General features: G+C 34.1%; 4 protein-coding genes across 6 annotated transcripts in view; 3 read left to right on the top strand and 1 right to left on the bottom strand.

The window, feature by feature from the left end:
• Window positions 1-7,510, top strand: part of LOC106642002 (putative fatty acyl-CoA reductase CG5065) — a 34,488-nt gene extending 26,978 nt beyond the window's left edge. The window contains exons 4-9 of the mRNA XM_089593809.1: window positions 4-139; window positions 1,213-1,412; window positions 3,135-3,387; window positions 3,458-3,648; window positions 6,175-6,432; window positions 6,565-7,510. Coding sequence (XP_089449935.1) covers window positions 4-139; window positions 1,213-1,412; window positions 3,135-3,387; window positions 3,458-3,648; window positions 6,175-6,432; window positions 6,565-6,700 — 1,174 coding nt within the window. The 3' untranslated portion in view covers window positions 6,701-7,510. The remainder of the gene's footprint in view (window positions 1-3; window positions 140-1,212; window positions 1,413-3,134; window positions 3,388-3,457; window positions 3,649-6,174; window positions 6,433-6,564) is intronic.
• Window positions 7,511-7,537: 27 nt separating this feature from the next.
• On the bottom strand, window positions 7,538-9,851 carry RpS3A (ribosomal protein S3A). The gene is made up of 5 exons (XM_014356655.2): window positions 9,731-9,851; window positions 9,027-9,130; window positions 8,435-8,757; window positions 7,914-8,075; window positions 7,538-7,750 (listed from the first exon to the last, which is right to left on the bottom strand). Exons 1-5 carry the CDS (start codon window positions 9,790-9,792, stop codon window positions 7,598-7,600), a joined length of 804 nt encoding a protein of 267 aa, XP_014212141.2. The 5' UTR covers window positions 9,793-9,851; the 3' UTR covers window positions 7,538-7,597.
• A 781-nt stretch (window positions 9,852-10,632) lies between these two features.
• On the top strand, window positions 10,633-16,307 carry LOC106642008 (CUE domain-containing protein 2). Of its 2 annotated transcripts, none has more exons than XM_014356633.2 (5): window positions 10,633-10,788; window positions 12,064-12,153; window positions 12,430-12,769; window positions 12,890-13,063; window positions 13,151-16,307. In XM_014356633.2, exons 2-5 carry the CDS (start codon window positions 12,065-12,067, stop codon window positions 13,415-13,417), a joined length of 870 nt encoding a protein of 289 aa, XP_014212119.1. In that variant the 5' UTR covers window positions 10,633-10,788; window position 12,064; the 3' UTR covers window positions 13,418-16,307. The 2 variants fall into 2 exon arrangements, with proteins under 2 accessions (XP_014212119.1, XP_014212118.1); XM_014356632.2 differs by lacking the exon at window positions 10,633-10,788 and adding an exon at window positions 11,209-11,599.
• Window positions 16,308-18,482: 2,175 nt separating this feature from the next.
• Window positions 18,483-22,856, top strand: LOC106642010 (transmembrane protein 185B). Of its 2 annotated transcripts, none has more exons than XM_089593871.1 (5): window positions 18,483-18,780; window positions 19,612-19,957; window positions 20,089-20,388; window positions 20,471-20,594; window positions 20,722-22,856. In XM_089593871.1, the coding sequence occupies exons 1-5, from the start codon at window positions 18,743-18,745 to the stop codon at window positions 20,883-20,885; spliced, it is 972 nt and encodes a 323-aa protein (XP_089449997.1). In that variant the 5' UTR covers window positions 18,483-18,742; the 3' UTR covers window positions 20,886-22,856. The 2 variants fall into 2 exon arrangements, with proteins under 2 accessions (XP_089449997.1, XP_089449996.1); XM_089593870.1 differs by having other exon boundaries at window positions 20,680-22,856.
• The last annotated feature ends 242 nt before the right edge of the window (window positions 22,857-23,098 follow it).

Below are 23,098 nucleotides of genomic sequence, written 5' to 3'. Positions count from 1 at the left end.
TAGATTCGACGAATTATTGAAACGAGCAGTTATTTTAAATACAAGAGGCACAAAGCTAATGCTAGAATTGGCCAAAGAAATGAAAAAACTCGATCTCTTTGTACACATAAGCACGGCGTACTGCCATCTTGAAGAAAAGGTAATTTTTTCAAACAGTAATGTAGACGCTCTATTTTTCTGAGGTTGATATTTTTCTCATTATTACTACAGTTATTATTATTATTACTATTGTTATTATTATTATTTTTATTATTATTATTATTATTATTATTATTATTATCATTATAAAATTTACATCTACGCTTTAACTTTTATGCAAACACACCTTCATTCACAACTAATGTATGTAAGTTAGGCTTGTAACAATCGAAATTATTTCAGAATTTTTTACTTTATCACGAAATATTTAAAATCTCATCTCAGGATTTATGTGCTTAGTTAGAAAAATTTTTACTGTCTTGTCACTAGAACTATTGCATTCCCAAAAAATCTTTCAGGACAACCAAAGTTTTCCGATTTTTTTTTTTAAAGAAAAATTTGAGATGACCGAAGTTTTTGGACATTTCGTAAATTTACAAGCGTAATTTACATAATTTAGATGATACAATTTTTTTGCCTTCGTCAAATCCTTATAACGTTCAAAAACTCCCGGAAACTTTCAAGAAGTGTGTTAATTTTTGGGAAATCCTGATTATTCCGGGAAACGAGACTATTATAAAATCTGTAAAATTTATTAGAAATTCGTTTTTTAATAAATAAAAATTTTGTGTTTCGTAACTCCAATGGCGAAGGTTGTGTATGTATACGTGCACATTAATTTTAAAAAATTGTATTTTCATATTTTATTGTAAAATCAACATTAACACTACATTACTAATCATTACTAATAACTTGATCTTCGAAAGTTTTTACATAACCAGTACAAAAAAAAAAAATCATTCAGTAATTGTTAATTGTAATAAATATTCATGCATGTAGTAACCGTATCGTCTAAAAAACATGTATTAATAAATAATTTATTTTTCACAAGTGATCCTTTCCGTCAATGCATTGCTCATGAAATGTTATAATCAAACAATTAGTATTGTTACTTTATCATCATTTTCATCCTGTATAAATGTACTAACGACAAAGTCGAATAACCCACGATGATCTAGAGAAGAATCGTGGGAAAATTAGATTCTGATTAAAAGCACAACCGTGTCTGTGTAGGTTCTGGGAGAAAAACCGTACCCACCACCGGCAGATCCGCACAAAATAATCAAATGCGTCGAGTGGATGGAAGATGACGTCGTGGAAGCTATGACTGATAAAATTCTTGGCGACCTTCCCAACACGTATGCATTTACGAAAGCCCTTTCGGAGGGCCTCGTCGAAGAAGCCATGACAGATATACCGGCAATCATTGTAAGGTACGTAAATCACAAACTTTACGATTTGTCTGGTTTGCGTCGTACTCTCTGAATCCGAGTAGATAAAACTCACCATTGAAGTAAGTAAATATTCACACGAATTGTGCATTTATTGCAACAGTGAAAGACGTTCAAATTATTTTGAGTGAATATTCACTTATTTTTTTAAGTTAATTTTACATAAGCATTCAGTGATTAGCGATCAAATTACACCACAAGTCCATTCGTTTTGTTAGAAATTATTATTCTGCTTGATTACTGGTTGGAAAAAAATCCCCATTAACTTACTGAGAGAAAAACGTATTTTTCAAAGGTGTGTTATTTGATATTATTATTTGATACATATGTGTATGTACTATTTAATTGTATAAACTCGTTAAAAAATATTTAGAAGTGGATTTGTTGTTTTTTTTTTTTTTTTTTTTTTTTTTTAAAAAAATGCATTTTTTAAGACAAGACTTGATCTGGATATTTAATTTTTAAAATGAAAAATTAATTATACGTTTTATGCTCTTTATTGTAGTCACAGGTATGAAATTTAAATCTAAAATATTGAAATGATGTTGAATTCCAGCTACTCGAATATATCTTATCTGAATTATTGGGATGGATAAAAAATTTCAAAGAGAATTCTCAGCTCCAATTGTGATCGAGTGGTTAATTTCATTTTTAAAATTAAATCGTAATGATGAGAACATAAATTTTTTCTACATATTTAATTTATCATCAATAGTGGAATAATTTTGGAACGATATTACAAGAGTATTCGAATTTAGGAACACTTGATTCTGCGCATAATATTTTTCAAACTACCAAAAACATATTTCGGTTTTTTTATACTGAATTTAAATCGGTTCAAATGGCATTACATAGAAAACTTTGTCATCAAGTGCTTAATTTTACACAAAAAAATCACAATTTTGCATTTGAAGCACTAGCTTTTCATATATTTTTCTCTTGTTTTTCAACAGAGCAAAAATTGTAAAATTTGTTATTATATAGCTACGCACTGTTTTGTACACAAAAAAGCTGTACTTTTTTTTAAACCTGGAAATAACATATTTCATTCATTGTGTTTTAAAATGTTTTAAAAATATGAATAACAGAAATCAAGTATTTAGATAATTTAAAACGATTTTCATGGCCTACAGCACAATCTATAAAGTGTCGTGTGGAGCGTGAAGAGTGATGATGACACAATAGAAAAAAAAAAAAAAAAATTGGAATACCTGTATTATTTAAACATTTTTGGAGTCAAAATTTGTTGTACGATTATTATTTAACATGCATTTTTTTTTTTTTGCTATCTTTCGTGACATTTTCGACTCGGAGTATATATCTATTCAACTTCCTCCTGCAACACGCTTGAATGAATTATCCATTAAAAATCTGTACTATTTTTATGTAAAGGCTTAGTAGCAAGGGAGCTTCTTTTCCGTTGGTTAAAACATCTCAACAAATAACTCGTGCATCAAAGGCAAACTTATCAACGAAATTTCAGTTCATTCGGATGAAAATCCCTCGAGGTGGCCTGGGCACGCAGTGTAAAAATATTCTGACCACTCTCTCGTGGTGTAGGGACCAAAAAATTAATACCAACCCTCCTCCATGCGAGCTCCCGAAAACCAAAAAAAAATTGTAATGGGTACACCATGTCACACACCTCTGTGTATACCCATATTATAAGAGCGACGACATGTAACGGCGCCCGATTTTCCGCAGACCGAGCATCGTGATACCGATCTGGAAGGAGCCGGTGCCCGGCTGGACGGACAACTTAAACGGGCCGACGGGCTTGCTGATCGGCGCGGGCAAGGGCGTCATCAGGACGATGCACTGCAACCAGAACAGCTACGCGGACTACGTGCCGGTCGACATAGCCGTGAACGCCATACTGGCCATCACGTGGAACTACCTCGGCAACGCCCAGCACGACAAGCGCGTCTACAATCTCACCAGCAGCAGCGAGTTCAAGGTCAGTCGGTGGTTGTTGTTGTGGTTGGGGTTTCGCGAATTGAAGTGTTTGGGATTGGCGTGTGCCGCAGGTCTCGTGGGCCGAGATAATCGACATTGGCCGCAGGGTGACGGAGAAGGTGCCGCTCAACGGCGTCGTCTGGTATCCCGGGGGCAGCATGAAGAAGAGCCGGTTCGTCCACAACATGTCCGTGCTCTTCTTCCACATGATACCGGCTTACATCATCGACGCGCTCATCTTCCTCGCCGGACACAAGCCCATGTAAGATCGATATTATATATATACGCGTGAGGTTGCGGGTGACTAGAAAGTTTTTGGGTGCAAGATAAAAACAGGTTGCACGGGCATCACGAGGGACTCTATTTTTGAGAGAAATAAGTTATCGTTTTTCCATTAGATACATTTCTTCTTTTTTTTTTTTTTTTTTTTTTTTTTCTATAGCAAAGTCTAAATTAATATTGGGTAGTAAGGTATTTTAAAATGTATATATACATTTTGAGTTTGAGTGTCCGTAAATTTTAGATGTAGAAGCATTTCTACAGTATACTCTGGTGCGCAAATACCCGGTATGGGAAGTGACTCTTTGCAGAAACGAGAAATTGAATTTCGCGCAGAGAGTGTTGAAAATTAACTTTCAGTACTTTACAAAGCAATTTTAGTATCATTTTTGAATTTAATTATTTGAATCAAATCATTAAAAACATTTGTGTTTGATCAATTGAAACAATTGTTAAATAAACGAGCTTACGTTTAAACAAAGTATTTTAAAACAAAATACAAAACGAAAAAATGCTTGATGTTTTTTTTTTTAATATTAATATTCATACTTGTACTCGATCAAAATTTAAGGACTTTCTGAATTTCTGACAAATCAAAAAGGGTTGCAAGAATTCAAATATTTGTTTTATGGATTACTTGATAGTTTACTATTAAGGAGGTTCCGGCAAAAAATGAAAAATGCTTGGTACCACTGAAAAAAATTAGGTTCTTCTTAAGGACATAACATGTGAGTATGAATTTTTTCAATATTTTTTCCAAACGTATTTTTGAGAAAAAAAAAAATTAAATTCCACATTTTATCATATTTTTGTTCAGTAATTGAATTTTATTAAATGTAACTTTTTTGAAGATTTTTCGTGTGATATTTTTTTCATTCTTTTATTCTTTTTTAAAAGGCAACTTATTTTTAATCGAGTTATTTTAAAGTAAAAGAAATTTTTTTTTTAAGTTTTGATTTATTTGAATGGTATTTTGAATATAGCTTACTTATTGACCCCCCCCCCTTATTGACTCCGTGCATGAAGTTGGAGGGGAGGGCTGGAAAAAAGTATTCACTAATTCACGGGCACATATTTTGTTATTAAATAGAACGTATTTTTTTTTAGCGTTATCTAACATTTTTTATTTTTTAACAGAATCTCCTTGATATTACGTATATTAAGTTGTACGTAAATTCGCCTTTTTCACACGTTTAACGTACGTAAATGTATTTATACTTTTTACGAAATCAACAATAGTTACATTATGAAAATCAGTTCATTGCAAAAATTAAAAAAAAAAGCAAAAAAAAATTAACATAGTCTAGGTTTAGTTATTGTCAAAATTGTACACTCATCCATATTGTAGCCCATTATGTTTATATCAGTTCATGCCTAAGTAATCCGATCAGTTTATACTTTCGTGGTCGTATAAGAGTATCCTGTTGCAAAATTAATCGAGCTATGTAAAATAGAAATATCTAAGAGTTACTTTAAGAACTTTCATCAAAATAAAAATTAATTTAAAGCAATTTCGAGAGATACTTTTGTATCTGATAAAAGTACAAGAAAAGATATCTTGTGTATTCAATTTCCAATACTTCGATCAAATATAAATGTTTTCACTTTTTTTAAAATAATTTTTAACTTTAATTGACTTCAGGTAACTTAATCAAATAAATTAAGAATTGTTTAATCAAAATTTTTTGTACTTGATTCAAGCATTTGATATATTTGTTGTTCTTCGGTACCTAAAATAAGTCTTCAAATTTATTCATTTGTATTATAATTTCAAATATTTTGGGTTTGATAATTAATTCCAAACATTTTGACGTAACAGAAATGTTATTAAAAAAATTGTTTTTCCAATAAAATATTTTAAATGTTTGCTTAAAAACCTGTCATCAAAACACAAATCAATTTAAAACAATTTCGAGAGGTACTTTTGTATCTGATAAAAGTACAATAAATAAATAACACATATCGTACGTTACAATTCCATTTAGAGTTTATATCATACAGGGTAATAACAACATTTTCTTGGTGAGAAATAGTATTAATTAAAATTGGCTTATTAAAAATAAAAATTAAGATTTTTACTTACAATACGTTAAAATAAAATAGTTAATTTCTGAAATACTCTCAATCTCTAAGCACCATTTCATTTGTACTTTGCGTTTTTTTTGGAATGTTAAATTTGGAGTTTTATAAACGATTCTTGCATTTATTTACAAAAAACAAATTGAGTCAACCGTTAGGTGAAGCCAACGTAGTATAAATTTTTGGAGTACAGGGATTGTAAAAAAAAAAAAAAACATTTTTGCGGAAAATGAAAACACACGCTCGGTATAGATTTTCAAGGTCAATTGCCAAAAAATAATTATAACAAACTTCAATGATACTATATAATCATCAAGTTTCATAATATTAATTCATCCATACCACTGCCAAATGTATTAGAGTGGATTCAAGAAGAAAAAATTTTTTTTTTACCGATCCCAACTAAATTTAAAACGAGCTCAACTTTCAGAATGTGCCGAGTCCACCGGCGCATCAAAAAAGGCTTCGAGGTGTTCGAGTACTACGCAAACAACCAATGGGACTTTGAAAACTCGAACATAGCGGAACTCCGGTCCAGTTTGAATGCGAAAGAACGAGTACTTTACCAGTTGCACGGCGATGACATGCAGCTGGACGATTACTTCGAGAGTTGCCTCAGGGCCTGTCGAATATACATCTTGAACGAGCCGCCGGAAACTTTACCCGCCGCCCGACGACATATGAGAGTGTGAGTAAATAAATTTTCCGACTCGGTCTTTCGTTGAGTAAAATTGCCCAACGGATATCATCTTTGAAAAAAATTGAACGTTGATTCTTGCTAACCGAACAATTAATGGGAAATACAAATTGCTTGTTCCAGGATGTATTGGGTCGACGTGTTCACGAAAATCATGTTCTTCGTGCTGCTGATCTACATGTTCGCGTGCTGGAGCGACACCTTCAAGTCACTGATCGTCGGCAGCTGGAAAATACTCGACCGGGCATTAACTTCTTAACTGCGTGTCCCATGATTTTATGATTTTATTGTTTCATTATTATTATTATTATTATTATTACAACTATGATTATTTTTGTTCATTACTTATGAGGAGTGTGTTTTGCATCAGGAGGATGGATATTACTCATCAAATTTTGAAGATCAGTTTTCTGATATCTCAAAATCATCGGGATCACCTAGTATTATCAAAATGACAATTTAAACCAAAAAATGGCAACTTTTTTTACGTTTTGGATGAAAATCAATACTTTCGTTTTGAAAAAATTTACAAGGTTCAACAGATTCGCGAGACTTGAACGATGGACGGAATATAAAATTTTGAATTTGAATTGTCGAGGGTGTAAAGTGCTACATCGCACCTACACTTCCGGGAAGGTCTATTACAGATCTGTCGAGATGAATAATTAATTTCAGGAGATGAGATAATACGAAATACACTACCTGTTAGAATATTATAATTGTAAATTTACCAAATGATTAAAGGAGGTACTCGCTGCTCAAGGTAATCTTGACAATCGAATGAGTCGATTGAGTACCTCACTGTGAATGCAGTTGTGTAATGTACATGTATGTAACTGACAATGCAACAGGGTGATTTTTCTTTGAAACGACCAACAGAAAAATAAGTACTACGTTAGGGATCTAAGTTTAATTCTTTCTCCTTTCTGTTCTATTTCTCCCATCTGTTTTCCTATTGAAAATCAATTTCTTTGTATGATATATTTTTAATTGTAATTTTGTAACGTTGACTAAAGTTGACAAGGTAATCAACCATTAACCATGGATGGAATAAAAATAAAACTTAGGAAAAAAAAAAAAAAAAAAATTCAGTTGCTTTTTTTTCAAAGATCAAATTTTTTTATTAAATGATAAAATGGAATCAACAATTGTCCGATTAGACGAGCTCTTGCACTGGGGGTTCGTATCCCTCAGGTCTATCGACTTTGGACCCAGTTTCACCACCTTCGGCACTCTTGCCACTGCCACCATCGCCGTGCAGTTCGAGAAGCTTGCTCAGCTCGAAGCGGGGCTTCTTTAATACCTTAACCTGAATAACAATAGAAAAAAACAAAACAAATAAGTATCATCTTTTCTAGATATAGTATTGTATTATTTACAATGAATGTTATAGTGATACATGTTACAAGAATTCAACAGTAAAGGGAAAACTTAACTAGGAGAGGTGATAAGACTAATGAAAAATACTTTACCTTACGAATGCATACGTCGTGGAGTGGGTAAATGCCCTGGCATGCCTTTTCAATGTCCTTGGCAATAGCATCGGGCAACAATTTGCTGACGACGCCTTTCAAATCACTCTTGGTAACGTTTTCGGTAATTATTTCAACCATTTTCCTGCGAATATTTCGCACCTACATGAATGAAAATTTTTAAATCGATGCTTTTAACTTTACATAAATCATCATCAAAGATTTTGTTTGTGTCGCAATGCTCAATATCGCTGCAAGAATAGTTTGTCATGCAGTGTGGTAAGTGAAAGCATTTAATCTACGCAAGTAGAACAGGAGTACAAAATATATGGATTTTGACCAATGTCATCTTGCGCTTGAATCATGAATCGTGGATACATTAATAACTTTATAAATACCCAAATGTTCAACTTTCTCAAAGTACTTATTGTATAATTTATTATAGAGCAAGTTCTAATCGTCTTTTGAAGTTTTTTGATCTGAATAAAACATAGGGTTCAATTATCTTTTAAAAAACTAACCTGAGAGTGTTGAGCGTAGCAGGTCTTTCGCTGGCTTAATGGTTGTTTTTGGGTAAAACCAATGCAAAATACTCTTAAACTGTAACCATCAGTGGTTTTGACATCAACTACAGCTTCGATTAAGGTCTGCCATTTTTTAACCATGGATCTCAATTTGTCTGTTGTGAGGTCCATACCATGGAAGTTGGTAAGGACATTACGTCCTTGAACATCCTCGGCGATGAGCTTGAATTTACAGAAAGATCTTTCAGCACCTTGATCACCCTGGAGATCAGCCAAGGAAACTTCAAATACTCGATGCTTCAAACCTTCCGAAGCGATTTCTGTGAACAATACCAAATGTTACTTATACTTTATACAAGTAATTGGAGAATAATCAATAAAAAATTAATAATTTAAAAAAATTTATCATTGAATAAACATGTCAAGTTTTTAATCAAGCCACTTGTAAAAAATCAAGTGGCATATTTAAAAAACTTAATTTACTTTAGCAACTTGTAAACGCCACAGCAATTAATCAAAACACTGCTATGGAGCTGGAGTTGCAAATGTTTATTCAACACTGAATTCAAAGTGTGCAATAACAACTTACTTGTTCCCTGGGTCCTGTTGACCAGAGTTTTGCCGACCTGCCGGACAGTGAAGACCGAGGGTGCTTTAACATCGTACCAGTCTTTGCGCGTGAAAGGATCAACACTGCAAAGCAAAAATCAGCTGATTCACACATGTACTTTGCAACAATGAAGATAATGTATTGGAGAACATTTTTGATCCTACGTTATTATAATCCCTTTTCAGAACTAATAGATTTAACGTTAAAGAAATTAAATGTGGCATTTCTCAAAGTATCATTACTAGCAACAGCAGAAACAGTAATGTGGTAAGCGAGTGCGTGTAATTTACGCGAGTTGAAGACCAACAAAAGTAATTTTAAGTCATCAAATCGTCGTCTTCTCGCATTTAACATAAAAAAAAATAAACCAATAGCTAAGCCCACAGGTTATGATAACTGACCATTTTTCAAGCAGTACATATCACAAATGTAAACAAATCACACAATATAGTCACTTAAAGAGTATCGGTTGATGGAACAAAAAAAATTAAAACTAAAATTAAGTACACATAAACAATCACAAAAACAAGCCAAGTATGGCAAGCAAAGTCGAGCGCCGATACCGACAGCTCAAGTTGAATCCATCCAAATCTAAGTCATCGCCAATTCGCAGAGTTGGAATTTGCGAAATATAACGAAATAAAACATCAAAAATTGCGGGGACAACAATCTAGATCACTTACGCCTTTTTCCTGAGGCTCTTTTTACTTCCTTTCGACAGCCCTTTATTTTTACCGACAGCCATGGTGGACACTTACAACGAAAGAGGCTCCAGAGCACGTGCGAGGAACCGAGTCGAAGGACTCGAAGTCGAAAGTTGGCGCCATTTTGGTGTTACAAACGATTATTGATCGATTATCGATCATTGCTGTCGAAGTCGATATCGGGGATGCTGTACGGGTAATTTCGAATGTCAACAATTGTCAAAATTGTTATAAAAGTGTGCGACAAGATCGTGCATATTAAAACAGCAATTAGGTTTTTCCATTTTTTTTTTTCATAGTTTATAAACTGGAATTTATTGGCTTGTAATATACACAAAGACAAAAATATCTAGCCGTAAGTAGTTTGGAAACAAAAATTTGGTTGGATTCCAGTTTGATCAAGATTTTTTGGATTTGGCTTAATTTGGCAAAAAACTGACGTGATACGTGTGATGGCACTTTTGTAACAGTTTTTATCATATTCTCATGAGGTCAGATGTGAGAACCTTTTATTTAAAAAAGAGCTCCAAGTATCACACATCAAGGTGATTTTTCACGGAACGCATTTGAATTATATGGGTAAATGGGATGAATTGGCTCCTTTACGGCGAATATGTTGGATGAATATACTGACGCGGATTCTTTTTCCATGAAAATGCACTGTGAAGATAAAAAAACATCACTCTTCGTTCCTTTTACTGTACCTGTGCAAGTATATCTGTATTATATTATATATGTATATACACCCGGACCCGATTGTAATCCATATTCTATTCTGCTTTGTTGATGAAATACCTAGTCATTTTGCACCGCAGAGTTGACGTTGAACGGTTGACCTGCATTTGCATTTGCTTTTTCATCCGCAACTTGAATGTCGTGCGTTTTCTCTGCCCCCGCAATGTGTGTGTCCCGGAAGATCCGGACATCCGGAAACTCTGCTGTTGCAGTGATGTGTAACATATAATACAAAGTGCCGTAGATGAGCGTTGCAGGAGAATAAAAAGTCAAAAATTAAGCGTCCTGTCGGCGACGGACAGGTTAGAGCTGTTGAAAATATTTATTTTGCGTGCTTTCGTTGCTTTTTTTTTAATCTTTACATTACGGGATTTTCTAGGATATAAATCCTGATTAACGGTCGTTTTTGTACATACACCAGCTCTTATACAGAGGCAAAGAGGCTCACCTATACTGTCTGTCATGGCTTAAGTTTACTTATGCCTAACTATACTTATACATATATCTATTATGAAAGGGTCGAGCAAACAAATTGAACCATTTGATGGTTCCTTGTCAAAACCAAAACAACTAACCCTATACCTACAACACAACAAATAAACAAGTAAACAACAGCAGAGCAGAGTGTCAACGGTCAACCAGTGTCATGCATCATGCATCACATCTCTTTGCTCGTACTCGCTTCGCATCTCTATTTTTTATGAGGACGACGATCTGATGCCTGGGTCGCGAGGGGGTTGTTCCTCACCCCCTTTCGAGTACATACATCTGTCTCGTTCTTCTCGCCCTGTTTAATACATACGTATATATCGTATCTAACGCCCCATCGCAAACGCGCTTGTGGGGGTTGACGGAAACACTCGCAAATCGATCGCCTCTGCAACAACCCAAGAAATATATAGACAACACTCAAGAGAGAGGGAGCGTTGCTTCCTCGGGGTCGTGTCGGGGTGGTCGTTCGCCCCCGCCGCTGTCGCTTGTCGATTCGCTGCTGTTGTTAATCTAGGATGTAATATTTTTTGTATAGGTATATTAATTGTAAGAGTACTCGCACTTGCATACTCCACTTTTGGGAATACACTGCCAGGATTCGTCAATCTACTTGCCAGTCAGGTACTCAACTTTGAAGTGAAAACATTAGATACAAATACAACTAACTTTAGTCGATGATTCGTAAAAATTGTGAAGCAAAGGTAGAGGTGTTTTATTAATTTTTTTTCAGTGTAAGCTCCTTTTTCTCTTTTAGTTTTGTGTTTGTATGCATACATACAAGCACTTGGTTAACTTTGTTAAAGCATGAGTCTGGTATTGGTTGTAAAATATCAGGGATGCAAAGTACCTCTACGATGAGCTTTGTTGTTATGTTTTGACACACACTCTCACCTAAACCATCTGTCCTTTATATTTTTTTTGAAAATGAATCACCTTACTACCAAGAACTGTCCATGACTTTATTTGGACAGCATTTATTGATAACTAATCAAGGATTAATACGTGACAGCCCTTGGCGTAGTTACCACTGTCAATTATCTTACCTGCTTGTAGGTGCATATTAATTTGGTGTATTTCTTTTACAGGATGAATCGCACAATGAGTGAGAAAGAGGAGTTGGTGAAGAGGTCTCTGTTCAGCTTTGTCAGGAAGCAAGTGCCTGCTGCCCAACTAAAGTAATTTCTCAATTGTACATTTGTTTACAGTAAATTAATTAACTTGGTTTAATAATTTTGCTTAACCATGAAAGCAGATTTTTTATTACATCGTGTATTTTTTAACTCTTTGTTTGTGCTTCAAAAAATTTAAGTAAATACGTAGTAATTTGCCTTTTAAATTTATAGTTCAATACTATTTCACTCTGTCCATTTCGAATGCTGTTTTAGAACAATAAAAAAACTATTCAAAATAGTAAAAAAAATTAACGATTTATCATTTTTGTTTATTTGAAGCCTGATCGATGACATTGTTTTGGGATATGTGGTGAGCATGGTGGAAGAAAGTGCCGTAGAAGATGAGTTGGATGTTGATGGATTAAGTGAGATGGTATCCGCCTGTCTCCCTGAATTCTCAACCATTGGAAAAGAAGCCGTAACCAAATGGCTCTTTGATATTGAAAGTCAACTTCGAGAGGACAACAAAGGAAGAAATGACAATGCCCAATCCTCGGATCCGTTGAGTTGCATCAGTCTAGCTGCGTTACTACCTGAACCTCAACGAGCCACTAGAGTCCATCACTTGTCGGAAACCAGTGATGCTGGCAGTGATTCTAGTGGTGAATACTTGGCTGAAGTAAGTCGTTCTGTATTCTTACACTTGTTAACGCTTTAACCCTTGCGAATAAACACGTTCTTATATTTGAAATATCAAAGATCATGTGCATTGATATGGTCAATTGTAAACTCGATACAGGAATCTTCCTGGGACCAAGTAGCACTGCTGCAAGAAATGTTTCCCGGAGCAAGCTCCGCAGAAGCTCGCCATTGCCTCGCCGTTGCCGGAGGTGACATAGCAAAAGCAGCTCAGCTCGCCCTGCACAGACAAGAAGCCGGACAAAGTATCGTCAGTAATCTCACGTTCCTCACCGTAAGTATCCAAACGGCTCAGCCTTTATCGACGCACACTGTAAAATTACCCAGCCGATTACCGTACAATGTTTTTTAATGTCAACAGCCCAACGGCCAGCGGAAACAGCGTGTCAACGACGAGGAGCTCAAGGCACGTATAATCAATCGCTACAGTTACGTGGATCGCGACGACGACTCACGCGAGCACCGACCGGTCGCGCCAAAGACCGAGCCGAAGAAGCTGGTGCGCTACCTGGACAACAAGATAGTCTCAGTGAAAGGCGAGCGCTTTACAGAGGTAAAACGTGGCGGTAACGACGACGAGGACGGCAACGAGATGGGCCGCAAGCCCCGGGGGCACTGCCGCCCGTAACCAGTCGGTTCGCCTCCACCCCCCGATCCACCCCCCTGGAGGAGGCGTTGCTTGACTTTTCATCGTCAGCTCTTCGATGCGAGCGCGTTATTATTACTATTATTGTCCTTATCATCATTATGCACGTTATTGCCATTGTTTCCTCGACCGTTGCCGCTGCCACCGCAATTGTTCGTGAGACCGACGCCAAAGCAGCTCCTACTCGTTGCCGTTACGTGATACTCAGCTCGAGCTTCTTTTTCATCTTCTACTTTTCCTTCTTGCGCGCGTACGTCAAGCTCGACCTCGCCGCGGGCACCCTCGTTACTACCTAGCCCTCTTACGTCTAGCTATGTTTCGCTTAGCTAGGTTTGTCCACTCATTCTTTTTCGTTCAAAAGAATGACTGCTCTCTAAGTGTAGCAGACGTTTCGGTCTGTTGCTATAAGAAATTGAACCTCAAGTGTTCATGTAGGCTATAGGATGTGAAAATTCTCTAAAGTTTTATTCTCCGTGTCTCTTGTATTTAAAAATATAATTACAAGTACCGGTTAATTTTATTGAATTTCTCATTCAAACTATTATTTAAGTTTTATCAGTGTACGACCAAATTACCCATGACATATTTTTTGTTTGAAAAGACACTATAGTAAACGAAAAAGAGTTATTTAATACTACATTAAATTCCAGTGAAGGGACGAAATTTTTAATTTAATATTCAAATGACCATTGATTAAAATCAACTGACAATAATTTTGGAGTGACTGCATTTTGGGTTTTACAAATTTTTAGGGTATCACCTCACAAATAGGAAGCTTTACTATCTCATAGTTTAAAGTAATGCCACCACTAGTTACACGCGTTTATTCTTAAACTTTTTTTTAAGATGCTAGCATTTAGATTTATCTACGATTACATACGTTTAAATATGTATTTAGAAAAAAATACCACTCTTTTATTTCGCAAAAAAAGTTTAGGTGGTAGAGAGAAAAAAAAAAATCCTAATTAAAAGAAAAGGGCTAATGTTACGTTTTAGTTAGCACTAGTTACTTTTATTATTACAAATGTACGTTTGTAATTAGTCTGTTCCAAAGTATTTATTTCTCCTAAGGTTGTCTATAATCTTAGCGGCTTAACGAGTTGAGCCGTGACATGCGTAAAAAGGAGTCTGCAAAGTGGAGGATCTTTTCTCCAATATTTGCTTTGACGTCCGGAGTCGTTCCGTAGGTGTACATACAACGAGGATTCGCCCAAGCGTACAATGTTGCGGCCGTGACAGCAGCGTGCAAGGTTGACTGCCTACTCGCGTGTTATTCCCCTGCTTTTTGCTACCTTATAATATTAATTTTTATCTTTTTTTTTTTTTTTTTTTTTTTTTCTTCATGACGAAAGACTATTGTATACGTTGTATACGCAACTTTGTTTTAAATCCATTAATTAAGACTGATAGACCCCACGGAGGTCTCGTTGCACTCATTATTCTCGCTGGCCCCTTGCTTTAAAAGTCGCTCTGCAAAGTAAGTTTTACGTATTGCGTGATAAGTCGTCTCTGAGTCAGATATTAAAAATGTTTGATTTTTTTTTTTTTTGTAATTGTTGAAAACAAACGTTGTATGGAAAATTTAATTTGCAGCTTTGCCGGAATATAAGAGTGAAAATTTGCGTTTTCAGTTGTACTTTGCTGAAAAATTGAAATGTGATAACAATCACAGGAACCTTTGTTTCCTCGCGATTGATAAACTGCATTCCCAATGCAGAACGAGTAGCAGAAAGAAATACACGCGTGGGCAGTTTTACCTGTAGGATACTAATAACGAAACCGATTTGTTTTTTTTACCCAAATGAGGAATATAATATAATATGTTCGTATCTGTATCGTGAGTTATTATACGTTGTTTGTACATATGTGTAAGACGACGCAAAAAAATTTAAAGATTAGAAGCACGAGTGATAGAAAAACGCTTCGCATCGAAGTAGTGATGGCACCTTTGTGGTGAGAATTTGATCAAAAGTAATGCGTTATATGATGGCCATGTGGAATAAATTTTTAGAAAATTACCAAAAAAGGTCATTCGATTATTATTGGAGGGAGTGCAAAGGTCTGGGGTGGTGATGAAACGGTGGATTGTCACGGACACTGTTGCAGTATGAATGCAGTCTTTTGACGAATTGACTACTTGTTTGTTATCTGGTGTCAAGAGTTGGTATACAATTTGATTTTTGTGTTTATTGAACTTTCGAAACATAACTTTCACTTGAAAATTGCAAATAAACTGATAAAAAAAAATTTGTAAGCCTTATGAAGGTGACTATTCAGACTGAATCTAATGTCAAAATGAGATATTTGCATGATAACAAAACACGAACTGAAAACCTATTTGACGTACTTTGGTTTATCGACTCGATAATTTCAATGGCGTATTTTTAAGTTAATGTTACAAACGTAAATAAGTAATATTGACCGCTTTTTTTTCACAAACACGTGTGGCGCCAAGTCGACTTTAGTTTTTAGGACAAACAAGATGACTTTTTTTCTATTTTTTTCGCTGTAAGAAGAAAATAAAAACGAGAAAACAAAGTATAAAAAAATCGAATTACCAATAATAACAATAATAATAATAATCAATAAAAATCTAATTGTAATAATAAGCTCTTCGGTCGTTAAAGCTGCACAAGCTTTAAGAAAAACCTTTTAGACTTCGCTGCTGGCAGACGAGATCGCGATCTGTTTTGCAAAGTAATCAAATAAAAATTAATGGAAAAAACATATTAAAATTTTCAGGCATACAAGTAAACGTAGACATTTGACAATGGAACAATTTTTAAAGGGATTCTAAAACTATTCGAAAATACATACATGTCTGTGGGTGATAACACATCTGATGTACACGGTATAAGCAATTCAATTGACATTTACAATGTTGCTATGAGCTAAAAAAAGAAAAAAAAAAAAAAAAGTAACAGTCGTTATTTCGAGTATAAATCACTTGAGCGTTTAAAAATTTTATAAACAATCAAGCTTTGTAAAAATTTTACACTCGAAATTGGATATTAGCATTAGCGCATTTGAAAAGTAGAAAAATGTATCAATTATCTCGGTAATTTAATTTTTTACTGCGTAGTATGACGAAGATTATGATAAAATGTAACGTATAATCATAATTCAATTATTAGCTTGCAATACAAGTTGGACATTTTCTTGTACACTTAATGATTATTATTATTTATTATTATTACGTGCGTGTGCATGAGGTTTGAGCAAAGAGTATAATCAGATCTATTGTATGATCTACGAAATATTTCTACGTAATCACACTGCAAGTAAACAGTTGTATCGCAATTGCATACTGTGACTAGGAAGTATAGCATACTATAGTAATCAATAGTAATAACGTAGCTTTGGAATCTCTTTAAAAAATATCGCAATAAACTATCTTCATAGTAGGTAGCACCAACTTGATTGTTAGTCACTTGACGCTAAAACGATTTTCATACGTAGGGCAACAAAGTCACCCGTGCCGGGCATCCGTATATAATTATCATGTAGACGTCGACGCAGTCGATTAATTTCTCGACATTTAGTGACAGTTAAAAAGTAAATGAAAATTCAATAATTGTTTTTTAAAAAGTCGCTTTTGGGATTTTTTATATAGGTATAATTGTACTGATAACATTGTAATGACGATTACGTACCTTTTTTCCGCGCTGCTAAACGCTCTATGATGACAAAAGCAAAAAAAAAAGAAACAAATGCGTTTACAGAGCCATATTATTCACCAGTATTACTACTACTATGTCTTTATCAAGTGTGTGTCGCGAGTATTTAAGGATTGTGAAATGAAAGTCAACAAAAAAATTTCATATTGAGAAAGGTGTAACTCACATTAAAGTGTTTTTTTTCCCCCTCTATAATCACTGTGTTTTGAGCGATAGGCAACGTACTTTCTTTAAGTGTAGGCATCACTTAGGATGTAAAAGTAACTGCATTTGTTGCACACTTGTTTAGTTGTAAATTGTCAATGGACATTCTTTATAGTAATGGCAATATTGTAATATTTCACCATATAACGGTTATCTATAAGGCATTTATTACAAAATTTGTTGGTTTGATAAAAAAAAAAGAAAAGAAAAAAAAGGAGGATGAATCCTGTAGTCTTTGTCGCAGAGACTACTATTGTTTCGTAATTATCACTGATGTACTAGGGAAAATTTATCACTAAAGCGATGTGTGACTATAAAAATTCCTATTTTTAATGTAAACTATTATGTATAATTTTGTAACGCAAGACTTCATGTAATTTATTTTTTATTAATTTAATGATTTTCGTAAACGAAAAACTGTACTATGATAAAAAAAAACGTATATATATATACAAATATCAAATAAATCTAATGTAAAATCAATAAAATAGTTGTTGTACTGCATACAAATTTTCCTTTTTTTTTTTTTTTTTTTTTTTTACTCATGAGCTACGTTATTTTTGTGATATAACTAATGTAACCCACTCCTTTCTAATTTCCACTATGAAAATCATTGAAAGTTCATCTTTTGGGTGATTTGTTATGCTTTTTGATTGCCCCAGCTTTTGAAAAACAGGACCCATATATGTATATGTATAGAAATAAAATCCATTAGCTTTATTTTTTAAATCACTGGTTTGTAGAGTAATTTTCTCTGTAACGTGTCAACTTGTTTGATGTTTGAGTTTTGAATTTCTTTATGAAATAGTAAGCCGCATAGCGCTTACGAAAGCTTTTGACTAATCCTGAAAAAAAAATTCACGACTGCCTTAAGAACAACTTGAATATTCTCAGGGAAAGTGGCAAAATTTATTATTTTACGTACTTCCTCAGTGTGGGCATTTTTTCTTGTTTAAACTTACCGTCATCGCTTCAATTTTTTTTTTACACCACAATGAAAAAGTGACGACTCGTGACGAGCATGAATTCAGGAGAGCCTATTTTCGCAGCTTTTAAAATTAACCACCAGTAAGTACGCAATGTCTGGCAATGTGTACTTACATTTTGACAATCGGCGCGTCGGCTTGTCGGCTAATAAAAGAGAGTTATATATTTTTAATGAAGAAAAACAAAACCTCAAAGTAGACCACTGACAGCCACTGAAAGTGGTAAGACCATACGACCTATACGACCCCATATATTGAGCCGAGGGTGAAACTCGTCATCGTCGTGACGACGAGGTCGTCTAGTCGTAGGTACCCGTGGGGGTTGCAGCCGTTGCGAGCGTTGCGTGTCTCGCTTCTCGCGGCTGTCCCGGATCTCCGATCCCGGATACTTATATACATGTACATGGACAAGAGGCACAGTGGTACACTAGGAAACGATCATGAATCTTCAGACTCTCTTCCAGGACTTTAATCCCAGGTACGCAATATCCTTTTGTTTTTAATTTAAAACAAGAGTACTTTTTTTATTTGATTGCTGACTCGTGGTTTCGCGAAAGTGTGGAGTGTTTGCATAAATTGCCGATATCTAGTGTTCCGCTTTCGCTCAGATCACATGTTTACAGGGTAAATATATCTTTAAATAATTATTTACCGACTAATTGTCAAACAATCGGTATTATTTATTCTCAATCGAGGAACCTAACCTCACTTTCTGTGTCGCGCGCGCGCGGATGTGTCGATTTATTTGACATTTTATTCTTTCGTACTTAAAAATTGACGGATCAATGATTGCAAAAACTTTTTTCATTTCAAAGTGATGTCTTTGTAAACAAACATTATAATAATCAAATCGAAAACACTTCCTTGTCCTGCAAATACAATCGGAGTTACATAAAACGTTCTATTTTTAGAACTTGAGATTATTTAACTGAACACTACTTAGTTTTGCATTAAATTTGTAAAACAAGGGCACCTAAAGTGTTTTCGTTTAGATAATTTGTGTAATTTTTAACAACATTATTAATTTGTACTACGCCACACAATTTTGGTGTCATATACATTTATTTACTATGCAGCAACCAAAATAGGTCATATGATATTTGACTGTACTGCCACTATGTACAATAAGTATTTTATTTGTGGGGTAACAATCACAGAAGTCACAGTAATAAAGATGCATTCTGATACATTTTTTTTTTTTCCTATAGAAAATGCCTTTTACAGTATGTTTGATTAAACAGTACAGTTTGTTTTTGTACACATACAATACAATGTAACTTACAAATTAAATTTCTCACATTTTTTTTAGCAAGTTCCTGGTTTATTCATGTTTGATGGTGTTTACTGTTTTGTTTTCACTTCGACTTGAAAATTACATAGAATGGAGCTACTGGGCAGTGTTTACCCCATTATGGTTTTGGAAAAGTATGGTGATATTGGGTGCTACTGTCGGCAGTTACATATGGTGGAGGCATCCACATTCTCGATTAGAAGGGGATGCATATGTCCACTACAAAGCAATGCTTATTACACTTGCATTACACTTAATTTTACTGATGTTTGAATTGCTTGTGTGCGATCAATTGGAATCCAAGAGACATTTGTGGATTTTAGTGTTCATACCTTTAATTTTTATCTCCATCGTGTCAATAGCTGTGAGTACTTTTTTCGTTAATATGGTTATGAATCTCATTAATTGATGAATTAGCTAAAGATTACAAAAATTAATGTCTCCTGAAAATACTTGTATTTATAGGCAAGATAAACATTGAATTATTCATTTTAGGTATGCATTTGGGCTGTGAAACATGACAGGTCATTCGAACTTGAATTGTTTTGTGCAGTCAACGTTTTGCAGTTCATCTTTCTTGCCCTCAAATTAGATAAGTTTGTTTCATGGAGTTGGGAAGTGGTGTTTGTTCCACTTTGGGCTCTTTTGTGTTTGTCCCTTGTCGCAGTCTTATATGCCATAGTATTTGCTGCTGTTTTATTGAGGACACCACAAATCAATGCTAGACAGAGGAGAACCTCATTAAATTCGGCCTTAGCATACACGTTTTTAGTTGTTCCAGTATTAGTATTTCAAGTAAGATTAACAATGCATTTTTTATTCAAAACTTTAATGCAATTATTTTCAAAATAAACTAATTCTGAAATGTTTTTGAAAGGTAATGCTAGCAAACAAATTAGATGGTGACCTTAATGTCAGGTATACTACAATAGCGATACCACTATTGCTGTCACACGTCACACTTATTTGCATGTCTTTTGGAGCTAAGGGAGGAAATAGATGTAAGTAAATTTGAAAAAAATCTTTCTTTTTTTTTATGCTCTAAGTATTCTACCATGTAACATCTATTACATATTATTTACTTAGGGTGGTTTGGAATCAGAAAAGATTTCTGTCATTTTCTTTTAGGGCTGTGCCCTATTTTACAAGAATATGGGAACATTTCGTATCAACCTAGAAGTGCTCAAGATCAACCAGAATCCATTGTTTTTGAGAAGAATGGAAAGAACCTCAAGAAGAATGATTCAACAAAGCCTGTTGAGCCAATAATATCCATAGATATGCCAGATTGATTGCATTGGCTGTAAATATGTGCAAATAAATTTATATGGAATAATCTGTGGGAACACATTTTATTCTCAAAATAAATTTTCTACTGTGTACGAAATGTGTACGAAATGTGTGACATAACAAACTTTCAAAAAGAAATGAAATCGACTTGACTTGAAGTTACGATTGCTGATCAAGATTGCCAGTCATTTTGCATGAGAGGCAACAATTATGTCAAAAATAATTTTTACAGCCTTGGGTGTAAATCATGGATTCCAGATAGTTGTAAGGATAAAAAGTTATCCTATTTGCTTGTAGAAGCATTGGAAGTAATGCAATCCTCAAGAACGCATGTAAAAGCTTGTGGTCGTTGTGTTGTAAAATTTATCCTTATGCGATTTAAGACATTTTTTTCTCGCCTCAGGAGCAGAAGCACTTTTATCTGTACAAAGAGTGTAACGATGTAGGAAAGGTGTGGAATATTAATTTATACAATCGTTAGACGCATAATGATTTTTCTAATTGCACACAATATTTTCAAGTAAATTTCAAATTTTGCTTGCTGTTATATTTGAAACTAATATTCTAAATTCAACGTGATACTTTAAACCTGTAAATATGTGAGATGTGACATTAAAGTTAACAACGTTTAAGTTTCTGACAATAAAATTTAAATCATATGTAAATGAGACCATGGAGGAAAAACTGTAATCATTGCATCGCTATTCCGATGATTTTTTAAAGGGAAAATTACTTAAAATTTTATTCATGTTAATTATAACGAAATTTCATGTTTGAGATCTCCATTTACATGTATTGTATTTATTTAGATTATGACTTTTATTTTATTTACTGACGTGTTTTGATTTTCTATTGGATAACTTCGTAAAATATTATTTCGGGAGCATAGTGGTCAAGCAACAAACTTGCAGGATGTGCATAAAAGTTGTTGGCAGATAAATTCATTCTTTGAATAATAAATTAAAATGCTGATAAATACCGATAAATACCACTAATTTTTAGCTCTAACGTATGCTTGTTTGTTTGCTTTAAATAATACAATCAGCAAATATGAGCCTCCAGGAAAGTTTAACAGAGCTGACTTAAAGCGGAGTTTCGAAAAGTGGCAGCTTTCACCTTCCATGAAAAGACTTTTAAGTACTTGAAATCCATAAATTACTTTTTACAATATCAAGCGCTGAAACGCATAATTTTATTATTGTGAGGATGATAACATTTTCTTTACGACTGTGCCATAAAAGAAAATTTTCGTTAGCATGCACATACAGAGCTCAGAAACACAGGGACTTATACAGGATGACAGGGATTAGTCTTAAAAAATACAAAGAGATGCGGGAAATGTAACTAGCCACTGTAGCACAAGACTGAGCACTTCATTGTTCGCAACAACCCACTAGTAATTAAAACACTTCTTTTAGTTTGACGAAAAAAAAGAAACAAAAAAGTTTGTAAATGTAATAAGCGCAAAGTAATTTTTAAATATAGAAAGCCAACTAATGATTGTTAAAACGTTGCTGATAAAGATCATAGAGATGCTGGGTGAGTTCGATGGTATATTATTGGGTACGAAAAGTTGTATATTTAAATAGATAAATGATCTATACATACATTGTTCTAATGTATAAGATAACTATTATTACTCTATTGACAAAAAAAATTGTACATTTATTATACATATCTACCTAGGTAGTGCAATGGTTGATTGATAACAATTATTTAGTGACATAATTTTATTTTATATACAAAAAAGTATGTTACATGCATTTCGAAGAGGTGATGAAACAAAATAATAAAATTTATATTTTTTGGTATAAAGTCAGAAAAATTGTTTTTATTTATGAATGACAACTCGTATTTATACTTTTTTTAGATTTTATTTAGAGATTTATTGATCCTTAAACAATTTTTTTACAATAATTATTGTTACTCCTTATTAAGTTACAACCGCAAAAATACTTTAAGCAATAAAATAAAACTACAAGTCGGTACTTAATTAAAATAAGCCTTTACATTGATTTCGTTTCATATCTACAAAAACTGTTATTTTGGTGTATAAAATAAAATTTCCTGAATGTAGAGTTTGGAATTGTTTTGTATAATGTTTCCCTATTAGACATATGACGTCCAAATAAGTTGGAAACTTGTCGAAAAACTACCTATGTGTTAAGTGCAAATTTTCAGAAACCAAAAAACTGTTACGGTGGTGACAGACTTG

The sequence above is a fragment of the Copidosoma floridanum genome, unplaced genomic scaffold, assembly GCF_036245765.1.
Source record: "Copidosoma floridanum isolate Cflo_tuat_1 unplaced genomic scaffold, Cflo_Japanese_pri ptg000020l, whole genome shotgun sequence".
NCBI classification, from domain to species: domain Eukaryota; kingdom Metazoa; phylum Arthropoda; class Insecta; order Hymenoptera; family Encyrtidae; genus Copidosoma; species Copidosoma floridanum.
Note: the sequence above shows the minus strand (reverse complement) of the source record. Positions and strands in the feature narration are given on the sequence as shown.